A 25,491-nucleotide genomic window follows, 5' to 3' on the forward strand; every position below is an offset into this window, starting at 1 on the left:
ATTGACGATCGCAGAAAGTTCATACGCAGAATAAGAAATATAGGGTGGTTTTTACGGGTTGGAAGAAGACACTTTATCATGATCACGACTCTGATAATAAATGTATTGCGTTGTAAAACGGGGGATGCTGTTCTACCGGTGGTCTACCTTCTTTGTGAGAAGTGGTTTGGTTGTTGTGAGTTTTTTTTTTGTTTGCCCATGATGGCACACGCCACGCTCTCTACGCCCTGACCGTGACTTGCACAAAACCGGTACGGTCCGGCCATGGGCAATCGTAGAAAATTGATATCAATTCATATATTTACCCGTACCGGGGGTGCTTCACACCAGGCCAGCAAAGATACCGAGCCGCACCGTCGGACAAGTGTCGTCAAGTGTACGGGCCAGTGGGAACGCTTCAGTATCCTATCGGCTATACTGGGATAAAGATCGTTGGAGCAACATTTACTCCTGATCGTAACGATATTTAGTGTATTCGTTTAGTGTAGAAGTCGGTTTTTTTTTTGGCTAACTTGGAAGATGCTGGGTACGCTCGTTGCCCACCTGCTGTCACTGGAAGGTGCACTGCTGGTGGCTATCGTCTCGCTAGTCTACTACTACGTAGTAGTACGCAGCGCACGCTACTTTGCCGACCGAGGTGTTGCGTACGTACCGCCGGTACCGCTGCTCGGTAATGGGGCCGATTTTATCACCCGCAAGCGTCACATCACGGACATCCTCCGGGATATGTACGATCGCTTCACGCAGCACCGGTTCTTCGGTTACTTTGACTTTCTCTCCCCGATCTATGTGGTGCGCGATCTCGAGCTGGTGAAGCAGATCTGCATCAAGGATTTCGATCACTTCATCAACCACCGGATACAGCTGGATGAAAACCATGATCCACTGTTCGGGAGGGCACTGTTTGCGATGCGCGATACGCGCTGGCGCAATATGCGCACCGTGCTGAGTCCCGCCTTTACCGGCAGCAAGATGCGGCTAATGTTTGGGCTGATAACGAGCTACTGTGACGGTGCGGTACGTACGATACGGTCCGAGATGGGTAGCGATGGGTGTGCGGAGCTGGAGATGAAGGAACTGTTCCGGCGGTTCGGTAACGATATTGTGGCGACCTGTGCCTTCGGCATCGAGATCAACTCGTTCCGCGATCGGACGAATGCGTTCTACACCCTCGGCAAGGAGCTTACCAATCTGGAAGGTGTGCAGGGCCTAAAGTTTCTTGCATTTTCATCCTTTCCGCGCATAATGCGGGCGCTCCGTTTGCGGCTATTTAGCGCAAAGATGACAAGCTTCTTCCGGCACGTCGTGATGGATACGATTGCGCAGCGTGAACAGCGCGGCATCGTGCGGCACGATATGATCAATCTGCTGATGCAGGCCCGCAAGCAGGAGCTACGGTTTGACGAAAATGACAACATCGAAACGAGCAATGGAGGGACCGGGGGACAGAAACGACTGATGGGTATGTGAAAACACCCGATACACCCTATAAAATCCTCTGTTCGTGCGGAACAAAAGTGTTGACAAACAACAACACGGCGATCCTGGTCACGGCACCATATGTTCTCGCGCTACTCGCGGCGAACGCTTTATTTGCGATAATATTTTGGTATTAATTTTGATACGCGAATTTTTGCTCCTTTCTCCTACGTTGTAATATAACTTCATTACAAACCTAACATCCTCTTTATTTTTGGTTTTTTCCTTCCATTTTAAACAGACTGGACCGATGATGATTTGACCGCCCAGTGTACGGTTTTCTTTTTCGGTGGTTACGATACCGTTTCGACACTGTCCGCCTTTATGGCGCACGAGCTGGCCGTTAACCCCGGAGCTCAGGAGCGGCTGCGGAACGAAATTGATACCGTGCGGACATCGATTGGTGGTGCGGACAAGTTAAGCTACGAAACGCTCCAATCGATGCGCTACATGGATATGGTGGCGAACGAAACGTTACGCAAATGGACGCCGGCACCGTTCCTCGATCGTACCTGCACGAAACCGTACGTTCTGGAGGATTATAACGGGCACAAGGTGCAGCTACAGAAAGGTGATGGTTTATGGGTACCGGCGGCCGCCATTATGCGTGATCCGCAACTGTTTCCCGAACCGGATCGTTTCTGGCCGGAACGGTTCGGACCGGACAGCCCGACACCGATCGATACTGCGTCGATCCTTACGTTCGGGCTTGGGCCACGCAACTGCATCGGTTCACGGTTCGCCCTGATGGAGGTGAAGGCGGTGTTCTTCTTTCTGCTGACCCACTTCCAGCTGGAGGCGGGACCCCGCACCCAGCATCCGATCAAGCTGAAGAAGGCTAGCCTGGGACCGTCGGCCGAGAAGGGCTTCTGGATACGGTTCCGTTTGCGTGACCAGCCGCGTCAAGCGTAATTTTACCAATCAACGGTACAAATCAACGCCACCAATCAAAACCGAACCGTACGAAAGAAACCGACCCGGAATACCCGGAATTGGGCAGATCAACAATCAATTACTACTCAAGTTCAAGGTCCACGCACAATACAGTGACCTACGCCGCGTATGAAGCGGTGCCAGAAAATATTACGTTACGTCTGTGTGGAAGCAAATCTTTTGGTGCGGAAAATTTAATTTGCTTCACGAACAATTATTCACGCTTTGTCTACTAGTTTGCTAAAATTTCTTTAAAGAGTTCTTGTGTTTTTTTTTTGGTTTTCACTAAATATTAAATAAAACAAATGCGTCCACTGTGTGATGTAACATTTAGCAAAATTGTTTAAGAACTATTTTAAGAAACATTTATGATTTTATTAGTTCTGGGTAAATCTGCTGATTGGTTGAAAGTATGAAAGTTGTATCAGCTATATCTATATTTCATTCATTAACCCATGCTACCAATGAAGTACAGTGCGTGACCTAACGATATGAGCACTTGTTTTCTGCAAAAAAAACAAAATTGTACACATTAAACGAAACTGTGCGTTTAATATTTTGTTACATTGTTTTTATGTACACTATAACTCGATAAAAAAAGAGCTGTGACGTTAAGTTTAGTATGTTAATAATATTGAAACAATGGGTACAATAAACAAATACAAATCTTATACTTCATGCGATTTTACATGCATATGTGCAGGCCACAGTAAAAGAAATACAAAATTAATTCTAGTTTTATAAAAAAAAAAACCATTGGTAACAGCCATTTTATATACACTTTACATGTTAATAAAAAACGAAAAAAATGTAATATTTTTTTTTGTAAGTAAAGAAGTACTATTTTAATGTATAAACTTTGAATTGTTGTGCTTATTCAGCTAAATAAATTAAAATCTTTGTTTTGACTTTAAGCTGTTCCATAGTGACAAGTGAGCTTTTATGCTATAAAATTCTAACATTGCATACTTTAGGGGGTCTAAATAAATTCAATTGTCGACATATGAAAAAATTCAAAATCAGCGAGCTTTTTTTATTTGAATGCCCTTAAACTGTAAATTCTAAATATGTTGTTTATACTATTGTGCTATTATGACATTTTAGATTTAAACGCAAAAGTTTTTTTAATTAAGAAGAAAAAAAACATTGCATTTAAATGAGGCTATAGTAGAGAAATAAATACACTGAACGAAAGTACGCCTGAATGTATGCAATGTTCGTAGCGTCAATGTGTCTTGGATAAATAACGAAAATAGCAGCGCCATCTATTGGCTCGGAGTTTCAGCAGGTACGCGTCACAATTTCCATCGGAGGTTTTCGTTAAATTTCGTTAAAATTTCGTTAAATCGCATGGATGGATGCTCATATTGGAATCGTTTTAAAAGTGTATATGTAACAAATTAAACACCTTTGGTCATTTGCTGATTGCTATCAAATACGTTAAAAATAAGCATTGGTTAATGCAATCTGCTATTGCAAATTCTTTCAATAGCATACCAGTCGTGTGTATAAGAATATATTTAAGTCGACACTTTGAAAACTGCAATCATATCATACGATTAACGAATATATAGCGAACGAACGAGACAAATGTTCTTATCAGTAAAATCGATTAAATAAACCAGAAAGTAATTTGAAGTCTTGTATGATGCGAGAGAAAGAAAACAACCCTTGGAAATCTAACGCTCAATGTTCCGGTATCTTCGAAACTTGAAATAGTACTCTCTCTCTCTCTCTCTCTCTCTCTCTCTCTCTCTCTCTCTCTCTCTTTCCCTCTCTCTCTCTCTCATGTTGGCTTTTAAAGTCCTGTACGTGGACGTCCTGTAGTCCTGTGCTACCGGGGGACGGTCCGAATGGGATTTGAACCCGGTCTTGCCGTGTGGACCGGCGCCGTTTATCACATACACCACCGGGCCGCCCCTGAATCAGTGCTATGATCATTGATTGGGTTGTTGGTTGGTTGTGGGTTGATTGAGTATAGTAGAAAGACCTAGAGTCACCGAGCCGAACACCGCGAAAACACACCACGAACAAGCTGACATCAGTTTTCGAGTCTATTTTGAGGTTTTGAAACTATTGGAAAGAGGTCAACCTGGACCGATTCTAAAGAATTGCACATTTTTTAAACAATTATTTTCACGCAAAAATACAATTTTCAACAACTTAATCATGCATCTGCTAGAAGCTGTTTTGCAAAACAAAATTTATAAGTCTTTCCTAGTTTTACACGCATGTCACAAGATATGTAATAGAAGGGAAACAAAGTTATATGTACTCACAACGCAGCTTCACACTCCTTTCAGAAAATTCAAGCACAGGAATGAACGCAAATGGCACGCAATTGTCTATTTGGTAAGTTCGCACCAAAAACTGTACTCAGACACTTGCAAAAACGGTCACTAGCGAATTAATCCACAACACGTCTTAAGGATTTTCACTCTGAGCAAAAAATAGCTTCACACGTATAGTTTGATTGCAGCACTTTTTGCACTTTTGCAATGATTTTCCACTTCCTAGCTCTAACTTGGTTACTGGATGAGCAAAAATTCCAAGGCACGGTTTTGTACGATGATCACTTGTACGACTTTCTGCGCTCACGGTTGATCGAGGAATGATCGTGCGTCTCTCATGCTACAGGCTTTTATCTGCCCACGATTGGAGATCATTTCGCAACACCGTCGATCTCACCCATGCGCACACGTTAGATTTCTTTGCCGTTTCATTCGTGTGCGCGTTGGAAATGGGACAGTGAGAAGCAGCGAGAGCAGCATCCGCCGCTTCTTATCCCGCTCACAACCGTTGCCAATTGCTCTGCCCCCGGGAATGTGCACAGCACAAAGCGTACTGTGGGGGCATGCATCATACCTCAAAAGGCCCTTCATCTGATGTTTTTTTTTTACCTTTCTTTTTGTGAAAGCGCTGTAGCATCTAAAAACAGGGAGTTATTGTCGTGCAATATTAATGGTATAGCAAGCATAAACAATAAAGCATAGACTTTCTAAATTATTAACACTAGATTAACCGTACCAGCCATTTGGAATAAAAAGCTTTATTTTCGTCACATTATTTTTTTGCGGTGTTAAACAATCTTAATCCAACTTGAAACATGAATTTTACATATATACTCTATAGTAGGATCTTTAATAAAAAATAACATATAATCCAATTCTTCGAAATTGTATAAAAATTAACCACGAACGAAAAACGCTTAAAACGCTTTATAGTTCTAGTGTTACGAGCCTTTTTTCTCCGTTGGATTAACTTTTAGACTATAATGAATGTTAGAGTAATGCAGAATAACGATATACTATAATAATGAATAATATAAGTATTTTTATAGCAAATATAAAGCTTTCGTCTATATATCTACTATGACTCATAATTGTAACGCAAGTCTGGGTATGAGCGTTACCGGTATTTCCGTTTCATGCTTTTTTAATGGAGGCAACACTTGCGAGGTTTGGACGCGTTCGAATAGGTACGTCAATGAATTAATGAATGCTTTGTTTAAACTGTAGGAGTTTGTGTGCATTCACATAAAACCTGCATAGCTGGGTGGTGACGTGTCGTTCGAAACCGAACCGCTTGCACTCAAACACCCGAACACTGTCCCGGTTTCTTTAGCGGCCATCTTGCGATCTATTGTAATTAACCTACCTATTGAATCATTGCTACGTGACCGAACAAAAGGGTTTCGAGCTCATAAAAGGTAGAAGCCGCTTCTCGCAACTGTTTGGAGCTACCGTAACGCTCAACCACCACCTTTCTTCGTCAAACTGTCAGTCTTTGCCACAGGCGAAACGATGTTTGCTTTCAGGTCGATGCATTGTACAAGGACTTGATACGCAACTGTACCTACCGATTCGTCATCAAGCGGACCAGTTGCGTCGTTAGGGCGTGCCTTGGAAACGTTTGCCGTTCTAGTGTGTCGTCATCAGCGCAGTTCACGCAAAAAGGGTTTACAATAGAGCCCAAAAATCTGGAGGGTGTTTCTGGACGAAAAGTTTAATTACTCTGAAGTAATCATCGCTTGGTACGATCTATAGTATGGAGCGACTGAAGTCCATTTTTCTTCTGTCATTTTTTTTGCCTTTCCTTCTTCACTTTTCCATTCTTTGTTGTCCAGTTGCTACCTCTTGGTCGTGCTCAGTGTTCATTTATATTAAATACTTAAGTTAAGCTCTATTTTATAAGTCACACAAGTTGCAGCGGAAAGTCTGCAATAAGTATGCTTCTGGTGCGTTCAGTGCTAGGAAAGCAATTTAAATAATAAAAATTTATCCGCTGAAGCGGATATATTAATTGGAGACAAAATCTTGTCCTCGGTGCACTTAACTCGGTACAGCAATAAATTGCAGCTGGAGTTTGCAACGCTTACCTTTAACGTTTTGCATCAGTAGAAAGGTGTGATGCTGTCATAAATTGATTCGGTTTTTTTCCACCCTTCGGAATGTTATTGCTCCCTGCCGGCTGCCGGCAAAGTTCTAAGCGCTGTTGTCGCCGATCTCGCAAATACGGGTGGCCACAAACAAATTGGTACGAGTTGGCCACCCCAAAGAATGTCGGCGAAGACGATTCCACACACGGCGACCGGGTCCGGGTTGTAAAATGCATCGTAAAACATGTTTTCGCTTTGCCACCGCGAACGACCGTTCTCGAGAAGGGAGAGGTTGTTCTATTGTGTTACCTTTTTCCGGGCCTTTCGTCGCATCGGGAGCGTCCTCTGGTAGCCACCAGGAAGACGAAGATGCATCAATTTTGCATGACATCGACGGAACATGATTGATGGACGGAGTTATTGCATCGGCCTCCGGATTTCGACACGGCATGAAAGTTCAACTGCAGTTTAGTTACGGATGGAATGGACATTTACCTTTCACCGGACGATAGCACCAGAGTCGGTCATACACCTTTGTGATCTTGAGACAGTCAATTTCCACGATAAAAGCGATTAACCGAAGCTATCGAATGGAAACCGATGTACTCTTCACTTCCCGCTAACGCTATGTTATTTCGGTGTATTTCAAGATGTTTTTTTAAATAACGACAAACCCACAGACATCAAACAATGTTCGCTTTGTGACGAACGGAACTGCTAAATCAACATTCGTGCAATAAAACGCACTTCATACAAATCGGATGTAAAAACAAAAACAAAACTATTATTGAATGTGCGTTTGCTACTGCATGCTACTTCAAAGCTACAAAAACAGATGGTGTTTCGGTGCGTTTTTCGCAGCTTCCGTAGAAGCTTGTTCGAGCGACAACATCTCTCCGGTCGCCCACTTTCCATTCATTATTCGGTACGAAAATAGCTCATCGTCTTTTCCGCTTCCAAGTGCAGGTAATACACCTTCAGAAGCGGAACATGAATATTAAATTTTACGACAACTGTCCTGTATGTATGTTAATGTTAAGAGGAGAATAATGTGGCTTAATGAAGAAAAAAAAATCACAGAGTGAAAGAGTTGAGAAAATATGAAAAATTCACAAAAGACGCTTATTATTATTCTGTACAACAGTGCCAAAACGTAATGCAGAAGTTTTTGTTAAATAAAATATCTAAACAAATTACATTATTGCGGCCTTTATTCAAAAGAAATCGTTAGCCCAAATTTCGCATTGTTTAAAACGTTTAAATATTTGCAGCTTCTATGACAGGCGACATTCCAACTTCGTTCCTTTTTTTTTAATCCTTCGAAGACGATTACACAATGTGCAGGGCGATAGCCCCGTGGCTAGAGAAGAAAGAAAAACCATAAATGGCCGTGTCTTCCATACTGTTGAAGGTTAAAGGATCGAATCATTTACATTTTTTGCTGCCCAGTATGACCCAGCAAGGTTCGTCGCTTATGCCAAGTTGACATTCGAAACAACACTGCTGAAGACTCATTTTGTAAAGGACACACACGAGGCTTCACCTTTGATCAGCTAGCCGAGAAAGATGCGAAAAAAAGCGTTCCATCAAAAGGAAAATCAAAAACAAACGCGTGATAGGACTTACGTTTCATTTTCTTCCTCTCCATCTTTGACGGTTTGACGTTAAAAACAATAATTAATTACGCGGAAAATGGCGCTGATGTAACGTACTTGCACCTGTTGCATTTAAACTTGTCAGTTAGCTGCTTGGTTAGAAAGGACTCGAAATGTTGTCCGTTCTGTCAACCTGACAAAATGTCCTGTCAACCATCTTGCTTTGTCATCCATATTGTGCATAGTAGTATCGACTGGAGCAGTGTGTGTGTGTGTGTGTGTGTGAGACGAATTTTGCTTAATCTTGAATCGGCTTTCGTGAATTGGCTTTTCATAGTAGAGGAAAATGAACGGTACATTCGTAACATTTGGGATTGTCAATCAATGGGCGGGTAAGTGCTTGACGCAGTGTGCCCATTTTGCCTGGCATCCGAGCTTCAATCTTCTGACGCGTTTCTTTCCCGGTTTCCCGTTCCCTAGATTGTCGGCTGGAGTGTGCAAGATGCTTTGTTTGTAACAAACGGCTGCGTTTGCTATGTCCCTGGTGTGCCGCTACATGCCGATTTTCCGAACCGTGCTGGGCGTACAAAAACATATATGGCGTAAGGCATCCGTGCAGTTTCCTTCCGAACTGTCAATGTTGTGTGATTGAACGCAAAACTAACCCCCCGCGCAATGATTTTCTCCATTACAGATGTACAGACACCGCCATTGTGTTCCCCGCACACATTAACATTTGATGGACGGTGGGAAAAGGAGAGAGGTCGAGCAAAGTACCATTTCCACCGTGCTGCAACATCCCGACGTGTTTTTGGCCTTCTTCCGGGATGGATGCATTATAAACACTAAATAGATTTAAATAGATATTCAATTTTTGGAAGATAATAAATCGAAATTCGCAATGTATGTGAGGTTATGTTTTTCTCTTTCTCTTTCTCTCATTCTTTCATTTCGCTGCTAAACGTTTCTAAGGTAAGATGAATCACGTAAACAATATATTTAACAGAACATTCTTCTTTTTTCATTAAGAAATACAAAATTCTCTGGAATCTGGGGATGACGTGAATCTACAGACGTTCAGATACACTCGGAAAAATCCGTCTTCAAGTGAATGGTTACGTCACCGTCATTTCGGTGAATGCCGGTGAGACGCGTGGATACCGGTGAGACGCGTGGATACTGGTGAGATGCGTGAGACGGTTAGATGCGTGAGAAGGTGAGAATGCCTGTGCGACCCTGAGGATAGCTTTTCGATGAACTCTCTGCAGTAGACATCAACACTCCTTGGCCACTAGAGCATTGGACCATGTGGACCATATGTCAACAACTTCTACTTAGCCACTCTGGTCAAGCGTGAAACGCAACACCTTCTCAGCCACCTTCCGGACGTGTGCTTAGGGAAATACCGTTATCCAAAACACACTCGCTAACCTCTGCATATGATTTTTAGGAAAAAACAACCCATTGATAATGCTGGGGCCTCGCACATGTCCAAATAATTCCTTGGAAAACGTTCGTTCTCGGTTTAAAGACTCTCTTGGCTGCTCTGTAGGATTAAGCGAGAGGGTCTACAAGTTCACAACCTCGTCACCGCCTTTGTGCGCCAAAGGCGGTATCCAACAGATTACCAATCTTTAACCTGTGGTCGATAGATGGCACCAATGGCTACATTTTTTTCTTGGACGGCTACGCCCTCAGATGTCTGTGCCAGAAGTTATTCGAGGAACCAAGTTCCTTACCCTGTTTGAGAAAATGTAAAATTTTCCTCATTTTTGAGCAATGTAGCAAAAATTTTAAATGTGATATATTTTGATGGGAATTTGTTGCAATAAGTTTCTTTTAACTTAAATAGTGCTTTAAAGTAAAAAAAGAATAAAAAATCAGAAAAAAAATTTAAAAAATTTTCAACTCGAAAATTTCATAAGGGGTACCCCTTACGATTTTTTTGGGAAATTTTGCAAAAAAAAAATAAAATTGTTTTATTTTAATCCCAATTGGTTGCAATGAGTTGCTTTTCACTCAAATAATGATTGAAATAAAAATAGAGTGAAAAATAATGAAAAAATCAAAAAATTCAAAAAAATGAAAATTTACTAAGGGTCATTTTTGCACCAAATTTTGCCTATAACTCGGTCGGTATCCAACGGATCGCCAATCTTTAACCTGTGGTCGATAGATGGCACCAATGGCTACATTTTCGTTATGGACGACCATGCTCTCAGATGTATGTGCCAGAAGTTATTCGAGGAACCAAGTTCCATCGAGTCCAAGTTCTGCTCGAGCTCCGTTACGTATGAAATGTTCTGTCGTCTTTCGGGGCCTCTTCAAGCGACGGGGTTCTAGGCGGCCGCCTACTCCGCCCACCGTTAGATCCGCTACTGTCCAAGATGTGGGGACTCCTGTGGAACACCGGCGATAGCGTACCGTACGACACGGTCCTCACTGGTGTGAAAGTAAAGCTGCCGTTCTTCAAAGTAGCTCCGAAGGATGCGTTGCGAAGCCCGCGATGTATCCGAAAACTTCAACACCTAACTGGATGGCATCCACGGTTGAACGTCCTGGACGATATCCGACAGTTTCGGTGTTGGCGGCTCTTCGAGGTGAGCCTTGAGGCCGTTCAGGAAGAGGCGCTCGAGCATGCAAAGGGGGCAGCATGTGCTGCTTTCACCCGGAGGCTTCTATCTTCCTTCCCTCTGTTTGTTCTCTCTCGTCGACTTTGCGACAGGCCTCCCATCTTTATTCCGAACTTTATTCCAAAACTACTAAAAGTGTTCGACAAAATTGTTGTCATTTCCTGTTTGTGCCTTTCTTGTTGTTCGTTTACCATAACTTTGGGGTATTTTTTATTAGTGGTACACGCGTGGAATGACACTCAGAACGAACAGAAGAGATAATGGTACGGAAAATATATCCTTTTGAAGCCATCATTCTTGGCCTTTGGCCATTTCATCTGTTGGGCCTGCGGTGTTGCCTGTCCTGTAAGAAAATCCTAATTTTCTCTCTGTCGTAATTATTAGCCATTTTTAAATGGTGCAGCTTAGACTGGGAGAATACATTGGCTTTAATAAAAATTAATGGAAATGTAATTTAATAGCAAAAAAAAATAAAAAACACAGGAGTGTAGCATGAAATCAAGCTGCTGTGTTGATGTTGATGAGCAAAACCTTAACCAAAACTTCCTGTTTGAAGAAATTCGTCTGCGGTAATTCGTCTGTCCGTCTGTAGTCAAAATTTGTCGCTGTCAAGTGGCAAATAATTTTACAATTTGCTGCTGTACCGAGCTGGATACATGTAATATCTTTTTTTACGCCAAGGAGAATTAAAAGAGAATTAAATATACGTGTTGTTCACATGCATCAGTTTTGGTGAGGTGAAGAATCTGTTTGATCTAAGAAAATTTGTTGTTGTCATTATGTTTTGTCTATCTATCTGGCTGTTCAGAATACATATTGAGTTGTATTGAATGGTTCATTTATCCGAAAAGTGTTCCTTCAACCATCACAATCACATCTCACCCAAAGTTCCGAATATCCAATTCTTGTTGGGCAAGAATAAAATATTTTTATTTTTATAACTAATTAAAAACTGTGACAGGAAATTAATTTCATCTACAGTTCTGGGACTGTGAAGTTTTGAAGCAGCGAACGATGCGGGAATGCTCAGCAAAAAAGACGAATCGCCCGCACACAAGAAAGCATGAATTTTATATTTCCAACTTTTATGACTTTTATGACTCCGTCGTCATTCGTTTCGCTCGGTAACAGGCCTCAACCGTGCCGCGGTTGCTGATCGTAACCTTGGACACAAACGTCCCGAAGAAGGATGAAGGAAAGCAGAGAGTAAGAATGTTTCCCTCGCTGCAATACGACTAGAAAGAGGGCCGCAGATGTCCGTGACTGGTTCGCGGCTAGGGGGGGATTCGTCACACCTTCGGCTGTGTTCAGCAAAACCCTTTTGCCACTTATTCTTAGCGCACATCAAGGAAGCGGCAACTAATCCAATTAAATGTGTTTTTTTGCGATTGTGCGGCCAATTACAGTCGGCGATACGTCAAATGTTAGGAAAATTTTGCAGGCAAACCTGGGGCGGAATGGGTTGGGTCTTGGACCCACCCAACCCGCGGTGTACGCGAAGCCGGCATACTCAAACACTTTCCGCCTTCTACATGCATTGATATTCAATTATTGGCTCTTTTCCTTTGAAGTTTGTACCGTTTAGGGATCGATCTTCATGCAATCGGTCGAGGTGCGCGTTTCTTTTTTTATTACGCCGGGTGTTTGTGTGATGCATTGCCCGCTAAAGCCACCCAGGATAAGAAGCAACCACAAAAGGAAACATGTATGCAAAACATCGAAACCTTACCTCCCGTACGGGAACGACCCAACGAGTTCAAAGCAGTCAACATCATCATCCACCGTGAGCGTCGGGCAGGAATTTTATGACTTGTGGCTCATTTATGATGCCTTCCTTGGTGCAGTGGTTTGACTGGCAAAAAGGGGACTTGTAGTGATTTGATGGATGCCGCCGCATGTACGTCTTATTTGAATTTACATTTCAATTAGCCCACTTTTGGAATTCCAAACAAAGAGCATGCGAGGACATTACATCTACGACGAAAGGCTAATCGTAGATTCCACACAAAGCTGTCGGTGAAAGGGTGTTGTCTGTCCTCAAAAAAGAGATTGTCATTTCTGTTGCCAATTGTGAAGAAGATGGAGGCTTAATACACCATGAAATTGAATGTCCCACTGAACACATCCATTCCTGAAGATTTGATAAATTAGAAAGTATTGAGGACAAACTGCCTTTCACCATATTTGAAGTCTAAAGATCATGATCTCACGATATGAAGTAGAGAAGACTTTTTTTGCTTCTTAAGAATGGTCTGGCTGTATTAAGCCTTTTTTAAAGAAATAGCTGGATAGTGTTTGTTACGATGAGATTTGATCCCTTTTTCCTGTCGTGTGGAACCAAGCCGCTCCTTAGAGAAGACTTTGTCAAAATTTAATTCATCTTTTTCACCTTTTCGTTGTAATCTAATGACTAATTACAGAAATGATCAAATGATACAAAGCTTCCATGGACAAATGTTTGACTCATGTACATTTATAAGGCCCTTTCTCAGAAGGGAAGATCTCTCTCTCTCCATCTCTCTCTCTTTCTCTTTCAGAGGGAAGGCTAGGAAAACGAGTCTTATGCAACAATCGTGTTAGAAGAGCATTTCGCTATTCGCTATTTCATTAGTACTGAGCGTATATGCCGTTCGCGACGATGTGAGTGACTATTAAATGCATAGGGGGGGATGATTCGGCTACTTGTTCGTTAAAAATAGTTGAGTGGGAGCAGTTTGCTAGACCAAAATAGCTTGGAAGGGATGAAAATCGAACAATCATGCATTCCCACTTTGGTTTGACTACGAACGAAACACGAATAGATTTGCTGTGAGTGATCTAGGACACTCAGAGAATTCCAGAACGCTGAGTAACTAGCCTTGATCGACGACTTCGCAAATGGTTAACGTATACAACAAGTTTACATTACAATTTTCTATTGAAAAAAGCGAAGAAATCCATTGTCTATACTTCCTCAAAATTGTGTAGAATAAGTACACATACTGTGGAGGTAATGAGATTTCCAGAATTCCTTCTACTTTATTCCCAAGTTTATGCTCAAAACTGTCACGAAATATTTCTATGATTTTTTATTACCATTTCGCTTGCTTCAACTCATTCGTGCTTACGTTTCCCAACTTCAACATCAACACAAATCATATAAAAGAATAAAACATAATTCTGAAAAAACGGTTCCGACGCCACTTCCAACTGAGAAGTAATAAAAGTTTGATTACCCAAAACCCCGAAAACCTGAAGTCTGAAGTGCAATAAAAGCATAAAAGGGGGCATTATTTGTATCCATGGGTGTTCTAACTGGCAAATTGGTGAGTTTGCATTTCCTGCTGCCGACCGAATAAATGATCTTGTCTTTCAGTCCGTTCCCTTTGCACTCCTTCTACCATTCGCGAGATAAGAGGAAAAAAATCATCCCTCTTGTGACGAAGGAATTCGCAAGTGTTTGCTGGCCACACAAATTTTCGAAAAAGCACGTATGATATCTCCTTCCTGGAACGTTGTGTATTTCCCGATAGCTGATGATTGTTGAGATCAGCAATTCACGTTCATTCAAGCAAACTACGACGCAAAACGCGCAACAAGCGAAGTACGCGAGCATTGTCTAGAGACGCCTCCCGAACTCCTCCCAAGTGTGAATGTCATCAGAAAATACATTCCATCTGCGTGTTCACCTTGACGTGGATTATGACTCGTTCGAGTCAATCTCATTCCACGGTGACGGTTTCCAGAGATCCATCGCCTATTGAGGCTGTAAATAATAAAAAAACGTACAAACGCATGAAGATGCAATCGACCCTCATTGTCCAGTCCATCGTGTCCATATCCAGACATGAATAAAATCAACTCCAATCGTAACAAATGTCGTACGGTTCGGAAGTTTATGACATCCTGCAGCTGGCAGTATTTATTGGAGACGATTGTAGGTTTGTGAGGCGTTTAATTTCATTCGAGTCATCCGTGATGTAAAGTTTTTCAATTAACATTCCAAGCCTTTGCATTGAACTTTACCACGAAGCATTTGACTAACGTTCACACTGATGACTCATTAGGCTTTGGGTGCGGCATTCTCGAACGGATGCGCCATTGCTATTTGACACAAAGAAACGAAGGTTTATTTTCCGATGTCTTGCATTACCTTTCAAATACACTGCCCATTGGTTCCCACCGGTATAAGGGTAGCAATTAGACCACCCTTAGTCTAGGTAAGTCAAACAAACAGTGATGAAATGGATGGGAAACATAACGCAGAAGAAGAGGGACGAGCACCAATCACCAGATGATGAGGTTGAAGAATATTCAGAAGGGTGTGAACGTTCTACTGCTTTGACCTATTCATTCAAGCGAACAAGGGATGATTAACAGACGTTTATAAGGGTGCGAAATATCTCAGGTGAAGCAATAAACAACACCTGACCAATAGGAAGGTTCCTCAAGAAGCCTAATTGACTAGTTTCTAGTTTGAGCTGAGGAATTCCTTTTGTTTCTATATCCAGAACGGATAATTAAAGTCAAATTAAATGTTTTTGTCAAAGAACTGTTCTAGATTTGTAGACACAATATATCCCTTTATCATCACCCAAGAGTCTTATCCATGTCCCTTCTCTCCAAAGTCATTTTTCAATGGAAGTTCAAAGAATCGAAAAAAAAACAGATCAAAGAAGGGTTCTTTATAAACAACGGAACCAGACAACGTTACTCTCCTCTTCCACGTTACTCTCTCCTCAACTTCAAGATACGCGAACCAACGATCACGAGCGTCACCAACCTTCGCATATTATTTTTAACGATTGTTTTTCAAGTGTCTGCAGTTGCGTGCGTGTGTCGCAATTGCGTAGCTCACTTGCGCTGAACACAATACATGTCACGCTGCTACCAGATGTTGAGCAGTCAGCATGAAGTTACCTCAACACGCTTTGTGGTGAGACGGAAACAGGGAGAGAGAGGGAGAGAGAGAGAATGTGCGTGATCAAAGGTTTTATTATTTACACAACCGAAGCACCGATCGGCCACAGAATCACGTCTCGTGTTGATTTAATCTCTTCCGTCACTTAACTGATTCTTCGTTCGATTCTAATATTATTGCGACAACATCAAAATAAAGGCAAAATCAAAGAACACTCCAAAATCAGCTACAAACAAGGTCTAGGTCTATTGTGAAGCATGTTTTCATGTTGTCGTTGACTGTCGTTCGTTGTTGATGTTGTTGGAATTGAATAGTCCTCAAGGAATAACGTTTACTTTTCTGTTTTTCTCTGGGCAAAGATGGAAGTTTGGGAGAAATCTAAACCACCAAAAACCGCCAATTTCCCTAACGTGGAGTGGGATGGAGTATCCCTTTTTTACTTCAGGCATGTTCTGGAATGTGACATTAAACCGAAATATTCAGACATTCAAACTAATTTACAGAGATAAAGGCCTCATCGTGAGGTATCCATGCTCATTATGCAACTCGCCTCCCGACTCCACACAAAACCCAAGGTAATGATGGACTCGGATCTCGTCGCTTTCTGTTAAGGTTTTTCTTCTTGTTGGTCATAGCTTTCTTCTTGAACCTTTTTGGGGACGTTCGTTTTGGTTGCACGTGTGAACCGGTTTTGCAAAGAAACAGAAGTTATCGCTTCTGCTAATACGCCGGCAGCACATCCTTGAGGATAACATCCTTGAGGACATTCGTCGCTGGAGGTGATGGATTCCTCAAAAAGAAGGAAAGTGCAAAATGAAAACACAGCTGCTGGGTGGCAACGAGATGTATCTTGGACGAGCCTGATGCCTCCCGTGACACAACCTTAACCTTGTCCCCTTATCCTGTCTGAAGGAGTCCGTCTTCTGTGTCGTCCATAAGCCAGGTTGATCGCTGTTTATGTGCGTGTGTGGTATGTTGAGACGGAAGATGTTGAGGACGAAATATTGAGGACATTGCAACGATTTTCTTTCAACGTACAGAGAAGTCACAAATACACATGTTGTACAGATGTAGACGTTTTGGGGTGAATAACCTACGGTAAAAGGGTGTATTTGTTAGAGCTTCATCATTCTTTTTTCTCGTTCCTCCCTTGTCAGAAAACATAGGTTAAACGTGATGTTTGGATGTAGCTTGTAAGAAGAGATGATGTCTTTGATGTCCCATTACCTAGACCGCAACTGTCTCTTTGTGATTCTGACTGTGTCTTGAAATAATATTTCCCTCTTTGCATGAAAAACTATTAAAATTCTCTTTACGTTTAGCATAATATGTTCAAACTCTCTTAATTTATCGCCATCCAGACGGCAGCTCCAGACGGTCATTGTAAATATTTTCCCTTTTTGCGAACGGATAGAAAATAGGGCTTAAAAGTGGAACGATCTGCTCAAGGTCCGCTTTCTCATTCTTCCGTCAATCGTTAACCTCTAAGATTTTGCTCCCCGTTTTTGCATTACCTTAAACCTTAACTAATAATTGCACATAAATCATTGCGTCTGGGATCAAACCATCGGTCATTTACAATCCTTTCCAGCGGGTCGTTGCATTCCCACGCATTCGTACTCGTGGAAGATCAACCAGGGAAATATGTTTTATTGTGCGTTTTTACGACGGGTGGTGCGTTCGTTCGTGTTTTTGAGGACGGAATCCGCAACTCCAGACGGAGGCATCTCACCAGTGGACACCGAAACCGCGAAAGATGGATGGGAAGCACAAAAACTGGACAACAAAAGACAACCATTTATGACAGTTAGCCGACAGCACACGGACTGCACCGGGATCCATCCGGGCAGAAGTGTGAGGTTAAATGACCTTCATCGCTGTTGCCGACTTACTCATCTTCGTTCACTTCTCTGCTTCACTTTCCAAAGTGATGAAGTAGCAAAGGAATGTAATTCAATTTTTACTTTAATACGCATTGCAGTACATTCAGCTTTTGCTACTGGACAGTGATTGATTCATAGAGTCATAAGTCTAAGACTCACCAGACTCCAAGGATAGGAATTAACGTTCAATGACCCGAAAGTTAGGATGCATTTTGAAGAAGCTGCATTAGTGGAGATCACTTTAAAACATCTCAAAAGTCTAAACATCGTTCTACAGGAGAGACACATAAACATTTAAATATGCTTTAATGAGATTTTTCGCTTTGCGTCCACTGTTGACTCCGTCCTTATTTCGGCGGTACGCTTTACGATGCCTTCGGGGATATACGCAAGATGCTCTTTTCATTCTCTCCGTTTGTGCAAAAATCGTAATGTTAATTTAACAAAAAAACAGTAGTCCAGCTTCGTTTAATGCTAATCCGTAGGCGAGAACCTCATTAGTACATGCATTCATTACAAATTTATTTTTTTCCGAAAGATTTATGTTCCCTCCCAAGTTGCATTATTTTTTTCCGAATGCACTTTGGCTTGGTATTGTGCGATGATGGTACGCCGAAAAGAGTGGTTAAAAGTTGTATTTGATGAGACAAAAATGTTTCTTACAAAGACTCGAGTTTGAGTCATTTTTTCGCAATTGCCGTTTGATACATATCGTTTAGGTGCGAGTCCCAGTATTTTTTTTTCAGTTTTTCGCTCTTGACGCAAGTGTTCATACCGGACGTAAGTGGTACTCATGGGTGTTCGGTTTACGGAAAACAGTTGCGGTAGCTCAGCACTCATCCAACTCCCGCTATTGTGCAGCTTAAGCCCGTAAATTGTTTTCTGCTCTCCGCGCTGACTAATGTGGAATTCTTCGTGGGAGAGAGTGAAACAGTTGAGCGACTTTAGACTTAAGCCAGTACGCTAGAGTATAACCACCAGCTATAACACACTTACGCACACGGCTAAAAAGACGCAAGTAACGCACACTGATGCATTTCTCTTTGATAGTGTGAGGGTAAATACCTTTGTGTGAGTGTCTCTGCTGAGAAAAAATTGAGCGAGATTCGAGAATTTCGATTAATTATAAGCAACCTCTCAATTAAAACCAATTGCAAGGGTTTCTCTCATTCTAACGGTGAATGTTGGGTTGCGCGGTTGTGCGTTCGTACCTCTCGTGCTTTATGTGAAATCAGTGGCATATTTTTAGCGTTGTATATGCAGTTTTGTCGTTTATTATTCTACTGTTTATATTCAGTTTCTAAAAATGTCGGGTAAGAACAAACAAAAATGATATAAATTTTATTTTTCAAGTAACATTTTTGTTCCATGTAGTTCAATAATTAACGTCAGTTTGTTGCTTCTCGGTTTCCAGATGCGATACATTTTAAACCGCATCTCTCTTTCTCTCTCTCTCCTCCAATTGTTGTTGAAAATTGAGAGAGTGTTTGTTGCAAACAAACAAAAAGTCTCTCTCAATTTTTTTGTTTACACAATAGACTCTATCAGTTTTAAAACAATAAATCAATTTTGTGATTTATTAGTGAAGTACTGGGCGCCTCCATGGCCAGGTCAAGTGTTCAATGTTTTTTTTAATTATTATAAATTATTTTATAATTTATTTTTAAGTGCTTATAAATTATGTGAAAACAAATTATTATGAACCTGACAAGGCTGATTTTTCAGTACTTTTTTTAAATAAATATTGCAAGTCTAGTTCTTCTTTCTTGATCTGCTCAAGGTCGAGCATGTCGCGAAGACATGGGCAGGTCTCCAATCCGGTTCTAGGAAACTCGGCCTAGGGCGGCAGTCCTCCATTCGACTCTACTTGATCCAGCCAACGAGAAATACCGGATGTGACAGTGTGCGATATATCGTGCATTTCCTGTGTTATTGGAGTCTTCTAGATCGCAGGGGTTTGTGGAGCACGTAGTAGGCATGATTTCGCTAAACAATGCGCCTACAGATAGCATTGCTTATGTTGTTGTTCGGAGTTACGTTCCTTCCAAGATAGCAGAACCCTTCCCCCACTGTCGTCGAGATCGGCACCGTCAACTGATACTCTGCTTCCGGGCTCTTTCACGGTCAGGGCCTTCGACAAGCAGGCACTTTGTCGTCGTCGCATTCATCCTCAATCCAATTCTATCTGCATACATTGCGTTTTAGTCGGGTGTATGTGTCGCACACCGTTACAGCAGTTGGCGAAGAAGAGAAATTGAAGAGAACGGATGAAAATCGTGCCCCAGATGTCGAAGTCTGCGCTTCGCATGACACATTCCAGCGCGATGTTAAATAGCAAACAGAAGAGTCCGTCCCCTTGCCCTGGTGGGATTCCAACGATTCTGACAGCATGTTCGACTCTCTCTCCTTGCACTACACTCTGTCCATAGTCTGAGGTCTTCCCTGGGAATCCGTACTGCTCCATGATGTGACATAGTTCGGTCCGATCTATGGTATCGTGATGCGCATTTGAAGTCAATGAACAGGTGTTGCGTAGGGATCTGGTACTCTCAGCACTTCTGGAGGATCGGCCGTAGAGTAAAGCTTTGGTCGGTGATCGATTTGCCTCCAACGAATCCAGCTTGGTAGCTTCCGGCAAAATCTGTTGCAAGGGGCGCAAGTCTGCAGAAGAGTATTCGGGATAGGATTTTGTAGGAACCATTCAGGACATTGTCTGTATGGCATCCAGTTTCCACTCCTCCAGTAGTTCTTCCTGGTTCCAAATCCTTACGATCAGCCGATGCATAATGACGGGAAGCCGGCCCCATCTTGAATCACTGCCAGCTGACTTGTTGCATTTCATCTGTTTGATGGTACTGAAGATTTCGTCCAAGGATTTCGGGAGCACTTCGTCACCATCATGATGACTGTCGTAGTATTGCTCTCCTCTGCTTCCCGCGCCTGGTTCGATATCTCCTGCATCTGCTCCATTCAGGTCTAATTACCATGAGGCTTATTTGTTTGAGGAACTTTTTGATGTTTAGCGATGATTTTTGAAAAGTTCTAACGCATTCTGTTAATTCTATTTACATGAAGCCAAAAACAAGAACTCCAAACCCGTTACGAAGAAAGGAAAAAAAGGAAGAGCTAGAAGTTCTCGTCAATACAACGAGGATAATTATGATGGAGATGGGGAAAGCAACAATGAATCAAATGGTATGGCACAACTTTCTATTGGATTGATTTATTCACAAATGATTGGCTTGAGTCTAGGACTTGTGAAACGTGAACGACTCAAGCTTAGATATTAAAGCTCTAACGTAAACCCAACAGTCGATGAATGATGTATTAAAAGTTGCGATGTGTTCTCTACCATTTCTATTTACATGAAGACGGAAGCGATGTCTCAGAACCCGATAGGCCGAAAAAAGGTAAGCACCAGCATTGGGAGTCGTAAGTCCTTCGTGTATGTATTTTTTTTAATATGTGAACGATTTTCTCAACAGCCGCTGCCTGTAAGGAGGAACATTATGACGCAGACGAGGAAAATGAGGATGATTCTGCAGGTATCGTGATGTTTCTGTATTATTGCATGTTGTATTCACTACTCTGTTCCCAATTCAAGGTCCTGCGATTCTACAGTCCACTCCTCCTTCTACTAACATGGGTTGCGGCCACCAAAACCGATGTCGTGTACAGAGATTTTAAGGTTGGCTTTCTCAAGTCTACCTCTTGCTCTACTGGTCGCTTGGTATCGGGGATTAATTACTGTCTTGGTTCTAATCCTATCTCAATGGTAGATCGTATGGTGTTCGAGTGTTTCTATTTCCAATTCCTTTTGTAGGCATCTCTGGAATTCCTCAAGGGTTATATCCTTAGTTTGCTTTTAATATTATTCCCTCCAGATTATCCTGAATAACTGGACTTTGGACTTTTTCTTTGTCTACAAAAATGTTTGGAGATCTCATTTGATTTCCGTCCCGCAAATCTACGAAGATTTCATAAGATTCATCATCACCTTCCACCTAACAACACCTTGGACCGTTGTCTGGTTTGTCTCCTGTCTGCTCCAGAACCTGTCTGCTGTCGCCTTCTGAGAATAAGCTCCATAGCAGCTCGACATTCCCACTCTAGGTCATGCTTTATTGCAAGTCTTCTTTCCAATGATCTGGATGTCCCTTCTCTCCTATCAACCATACTTCTTTATGTCCCAGCACCTCTATCTTCGCGTTAGACATCCCTGTTATATCACATTCAGCAATACGCGAGACGTCCCAAGCCCCCCGCTCACGTCTTCACTAATCATCATCCTCGTCAATTTTATTTGTAAGTGCAATTGTTTTTCCCAACGTCCACTCAAAATTCCAAATCCTAACAATTACAACTAACCCTCACAATCACAATTAATTCACTAATTTTTTTATTTTTGTATTTTTTCTCCCTATCACAGAGCGTGACGATGATATTAACGTTAACGAATTTGAAGCGGTTTATAGTGTTTTTATAAAATGGAATCGAAAAAAGAAACCAGATCCACCATTCATACTGGGCGGTTATTTGGAAAGTGAGTACTACTCGATTGAAAATACCAGTTCTGCAAATTTCCTTTTACGTTACGATTGTTTTTATTTTTTCTATATTTCCAGTGCTGTTGGATGAACATTCGGCAGGAACGTATCAGACACCGCTAAGCGTATTTTACCGGATGTTTCTTAAACGTTTGCTACGCGACTATTGTATTGATGAATATGTGGAAGACACGGACGCATCGGACGGAACGGAACCTGTGATCAAAAAACCGCGATGGATTACTGAGAAAGAAGAGAAAGATTAATACACCATTGCAGGCATGCATGCCAAACCATCATACATCTTCATACACTAATCGGATATAAAAGTAAGTGCAATTGGAACTTTATAGCGATAAAAACTTTGATTAGAACACTATTAGGACGTTTTTTTAACAGGAAAACTATCATACCAACTTATTTCATTAAAACAAAATAATATCAGACGCTTCTCGCTTTTACCAACATTTAAGTCTTTTTATCGTTTAATATAGGCCAAACATTAACCTTTCCAAATAATTTAAATCACATTTTTCTTGCCTAAAAATCAATTTTAATGAGCGTTAATTAGTGTTAAAGAATTATCCAATTTAATTCCATGTTCTGTTTTCACAGCTATCGTTTCACACTTCACACAACCGATCAGCAAAAAATTCACCGTACCGTTGAAGGTCAAGCGGTTCCTAATTTTTGGCAATTAGAAAGATCAGGTAAGTGGACTCAGGGTGTACGAATGAGACGAACGTTAAACTAATTCATTTTCGCTTCTGCTTTATGCATCTGTTTTTTTGGGTCATAAAGATATTGCAACCGGTTCCATCGATCAGTGCATGGCAGTCATCAGGCATTAGCAGTCAATCCTCTTCAAAAAAACAACCGAACCAGTCGTAAAATGCATAATAAAATGCGTCGGAATGTTTACGATCCAGTGTAACGAAACGAAACAAAAACGAAAAAAGGGAAGGAATTTAAGCGATCTAATTGCTCGCATCAAAGATTTTAAATACTTATAATTAGTTATGCTTTCAAGCGTTAGCAAATCTGGTGCATTCTATCATTTCCTTCCTTCTAACTTTATCATTCGTATATTTTGACGTTTTTTTTCAAATGTTAGGCCAAAGCAAAAGTTATATACGAAAATAACAGCTTCAGCAAAGAAATTTAAAAAAGCAACTTAAAATCTGAAACGAAAACGAAAATCAAAAATTCCTTTACTAAATCTAATATGGAACATTAAATAGGAACGTATGGCAGCATATTTTTCCTACAAACCCCTTCTATTATGATAAGTTACGAAAAGCGGAATCGAAGTATAGAGCATTATAGTTCAAAACATAATAATAAGAGTTTCGTAAAATTAGTGCATCATTGAATGCTTGCGATATATTTTATACAAATAAGAAACTACTGCATCAATAGAAGGTAAATTGTTTACCTTCAATTTAGCGGCATCTTTACCACAAGTATTACACACAAAAAAATGGTTCGTCAGTTAGTTAGTTCTGCTAACTAAAACCAGTGACGAAATGTTTCTTGAATATGTTTTCCAATCTTTTATCGGAGAACAAAATTTAGTTATAAAAAAAACGACTAAAATATTTTGAAAGTTTTTAAAATAGATTTTAACGATTATTCTTTTGTAATTTTTTTTGTGTTGCTGCTTTTTTGCATAGAAATAATTGTTTCTATTCAATTGTTCCGCTAATGCCTGAGGCCGGCTAAAATATTTTGAAAGTTTTTAAAATTGATTTTAACGATTATTCTTTTGTAAATTTTTTTTTATTTTGCTGCTTTTTTTGCACAGAAACAATTGTTTATAATCTCTTATCGCTTATTTATTGTTTTGATTTTGGATTTATTTGCTTAATTTGTAAAATTTGTCAGAACAAATTTATAATTTCTTAATTGAAATTAAATTTATATATTATACTTATATATTTATAAATATAATAATTTATATTATATTTATTATAATATAATTTATATATTTATAAATATAGAAAATATATAAATAAAGAAAAATTATATAATAAGCGAAATTGACGATTAGTTTTATAGAAGAATTTTTATTTACGTTATTTGAGATATGAAAATTCATACCTAGCAAGCAAATACCAACTATTTGAAACAGAATATCAAAAAAAGAAGAAAAAACGGAAATAGTACAAAGAAGCTAAAATGTGTGGAACATTAAAAAAAGCGCGATTCTGGTTGGTTCTTTTTAAAAAACAAAACAAAAAACACGCTCACCTATAATATCATGCACACATTCGTGCATGAAAATCCATTAATCAAACACCGACTCCCACCACCCTCGAAGGTGGTTTACCCGCACACTTGCGCGTGAATAGAAATGTTGATCAACGTTCTACGCTCTGAACAGCTGTACCGACTCTACCATACGATTGGTTGTCGGGTCGTTTCTTTTCGTTTTACGCTTCAAGTCAATTTATCGCTTCGTCTGTTTTATGGTGTGCGCACCTTCTACCACGCATGCGTGAAGAATCGAATAAAAAAAAAACATACCGAAGGTGATATTTACATTTTGATGATGAAGAACGCCACCCATCCCGGAGACAAAACATACGCCATTGTTGCCACAAAATAAGCAATGGTGACTGTTTTGGAATCGCGTAGGAAGCTTCCAAGCAAATTTGTAATCTAACCGTAATCATCATCATATTAAAGTGTAGAGCAATATGTTACAAAATTTGAAAAAAATGCTAACAAAACAAACCTCAAAAAACGAAAACCAATCAATTAGAGCTGCAAACAATCCATTTTATACACCTCAACCCATCAAGTTAATATATGTAATTACCTCGGTCTCGGGCCCGGTCCCGGTAAACAAAAAAAAAAAAGAAAAAGGCATTATTACAACACTCTTCGTTATAGCAATCGTAAAACCTGTAAGTAATGAAAATCTGCACCATGAAAATCAGCAAAAAACACAACAAAAACAGCACAAATCGGCTTTTAAAAATGATTGGATATTTATGTGTGTTTAACACCATAAGAGCACTCAACGATTCGTTTTAAAACTATAAGCAAACGTAGAGGCAATTATTAAGATTGATCATTTTCAATTGAATCATTAAATAATTTATTTTTTTATTAAAATAATTCCAAAATTTTAATCAAAG

The 25,491-nt window shown here is 40.6% G+C and overlaps 2 protein-coding genes across 2 annotated transcripts; both read left to right on the plus strand.

Annotated features, from left to right (window-relative positions):
- The first annotated feature begins 320 nt into the window (after nt 1-320).
- On the plus strand, nt 321-2,731 carry LOC125764232 (probable cytochrome P450 9f2). Its single transcript, XM_049428231.1, has 2 exons — nt 321-1,462; nt 1,721-2,731. Exons 1-2 carry the CDS (start codon nt 520-522, stop codon nt 2,389-2,391), a joined length of 1,614 nt encoding a protein of 537 aa, XP_049284188.1. The 5' UTR covers nt 321-519; the 3' UTR covers nt 2,392-2,731.
- Nucleotides 2,732-17,366: 14,635 nt separating this feature from the next.
- LOC125766884 (uncharacterized) lies at nt 17,367-23,991 on the plus strand. The gene is made up of 6 exons (XM_049432974.1): nt 17,367-19,114; nt 20,877-20,996; nt 21,173-21,211; nt 21,287-21,346; nt 22,231-22,344; nt 22,427-23,991. The coding sequence occupies exons 1-6, from the start codon at nt 19,108-19,110 to the stop codon at nt 22,612-22,614; spliced, it is 528 nt and encodes a 175-aa protein (XP_049288931.1). The 5' UTR covers nt 17,367-19,107; the 3' UTR covers nt 22,615-23,991.
- Nucleotides 23,992-25,491: the final 1,500 nt, after the last annotated feature.

This window comes from Anopheles funestus, chromosome X (assembly GCF_943734845.2).
Source record: "Anopheles funestus chromosome X, idAnoFuneDA-416_04, whole genome shotgun sequence".
NCBI classification, from domain to species: domain Eukaryota; kingdom Metazoa; phylum Arthropoda; class Insecta; order Diptera; family Culicidae; genus Anopheles; species Anopheles funestus.

Bases quoted from the DNA above. Each gene is read 5' to 3' on its own strand.
- LOC125764232 (XM_049428231.1), top strand. From the start codon at position 520: ATGCTGGGTACGCTCGTTGCCCACCTGCTGTCACTGGAAGGTGCACTG. The intron at 1,463-1,720 runs GTATGTGAAAAC...CATTTTAAACAG, and splicing joins GGGACAGAAACGACTGATGG to ACTGGACCGATGATGATTTG.
- LOC125766884 (XM_049432974.1), top strand. The intron at 21,212-21,286 runs GTAAGCACCAGC...TTTTCTCAACAG, and splicing joins ACCCGATAGGCCGAAAAAAG to CCGCTGCCTGTAAGGAGGAA. The intron at 21,347-22,230 runs GTATCGTGATGT...TCCCTATCACAG, and splicing joins AAATGAGGATGATTCTGCAG to AGCGTGACGATGATATTAAC.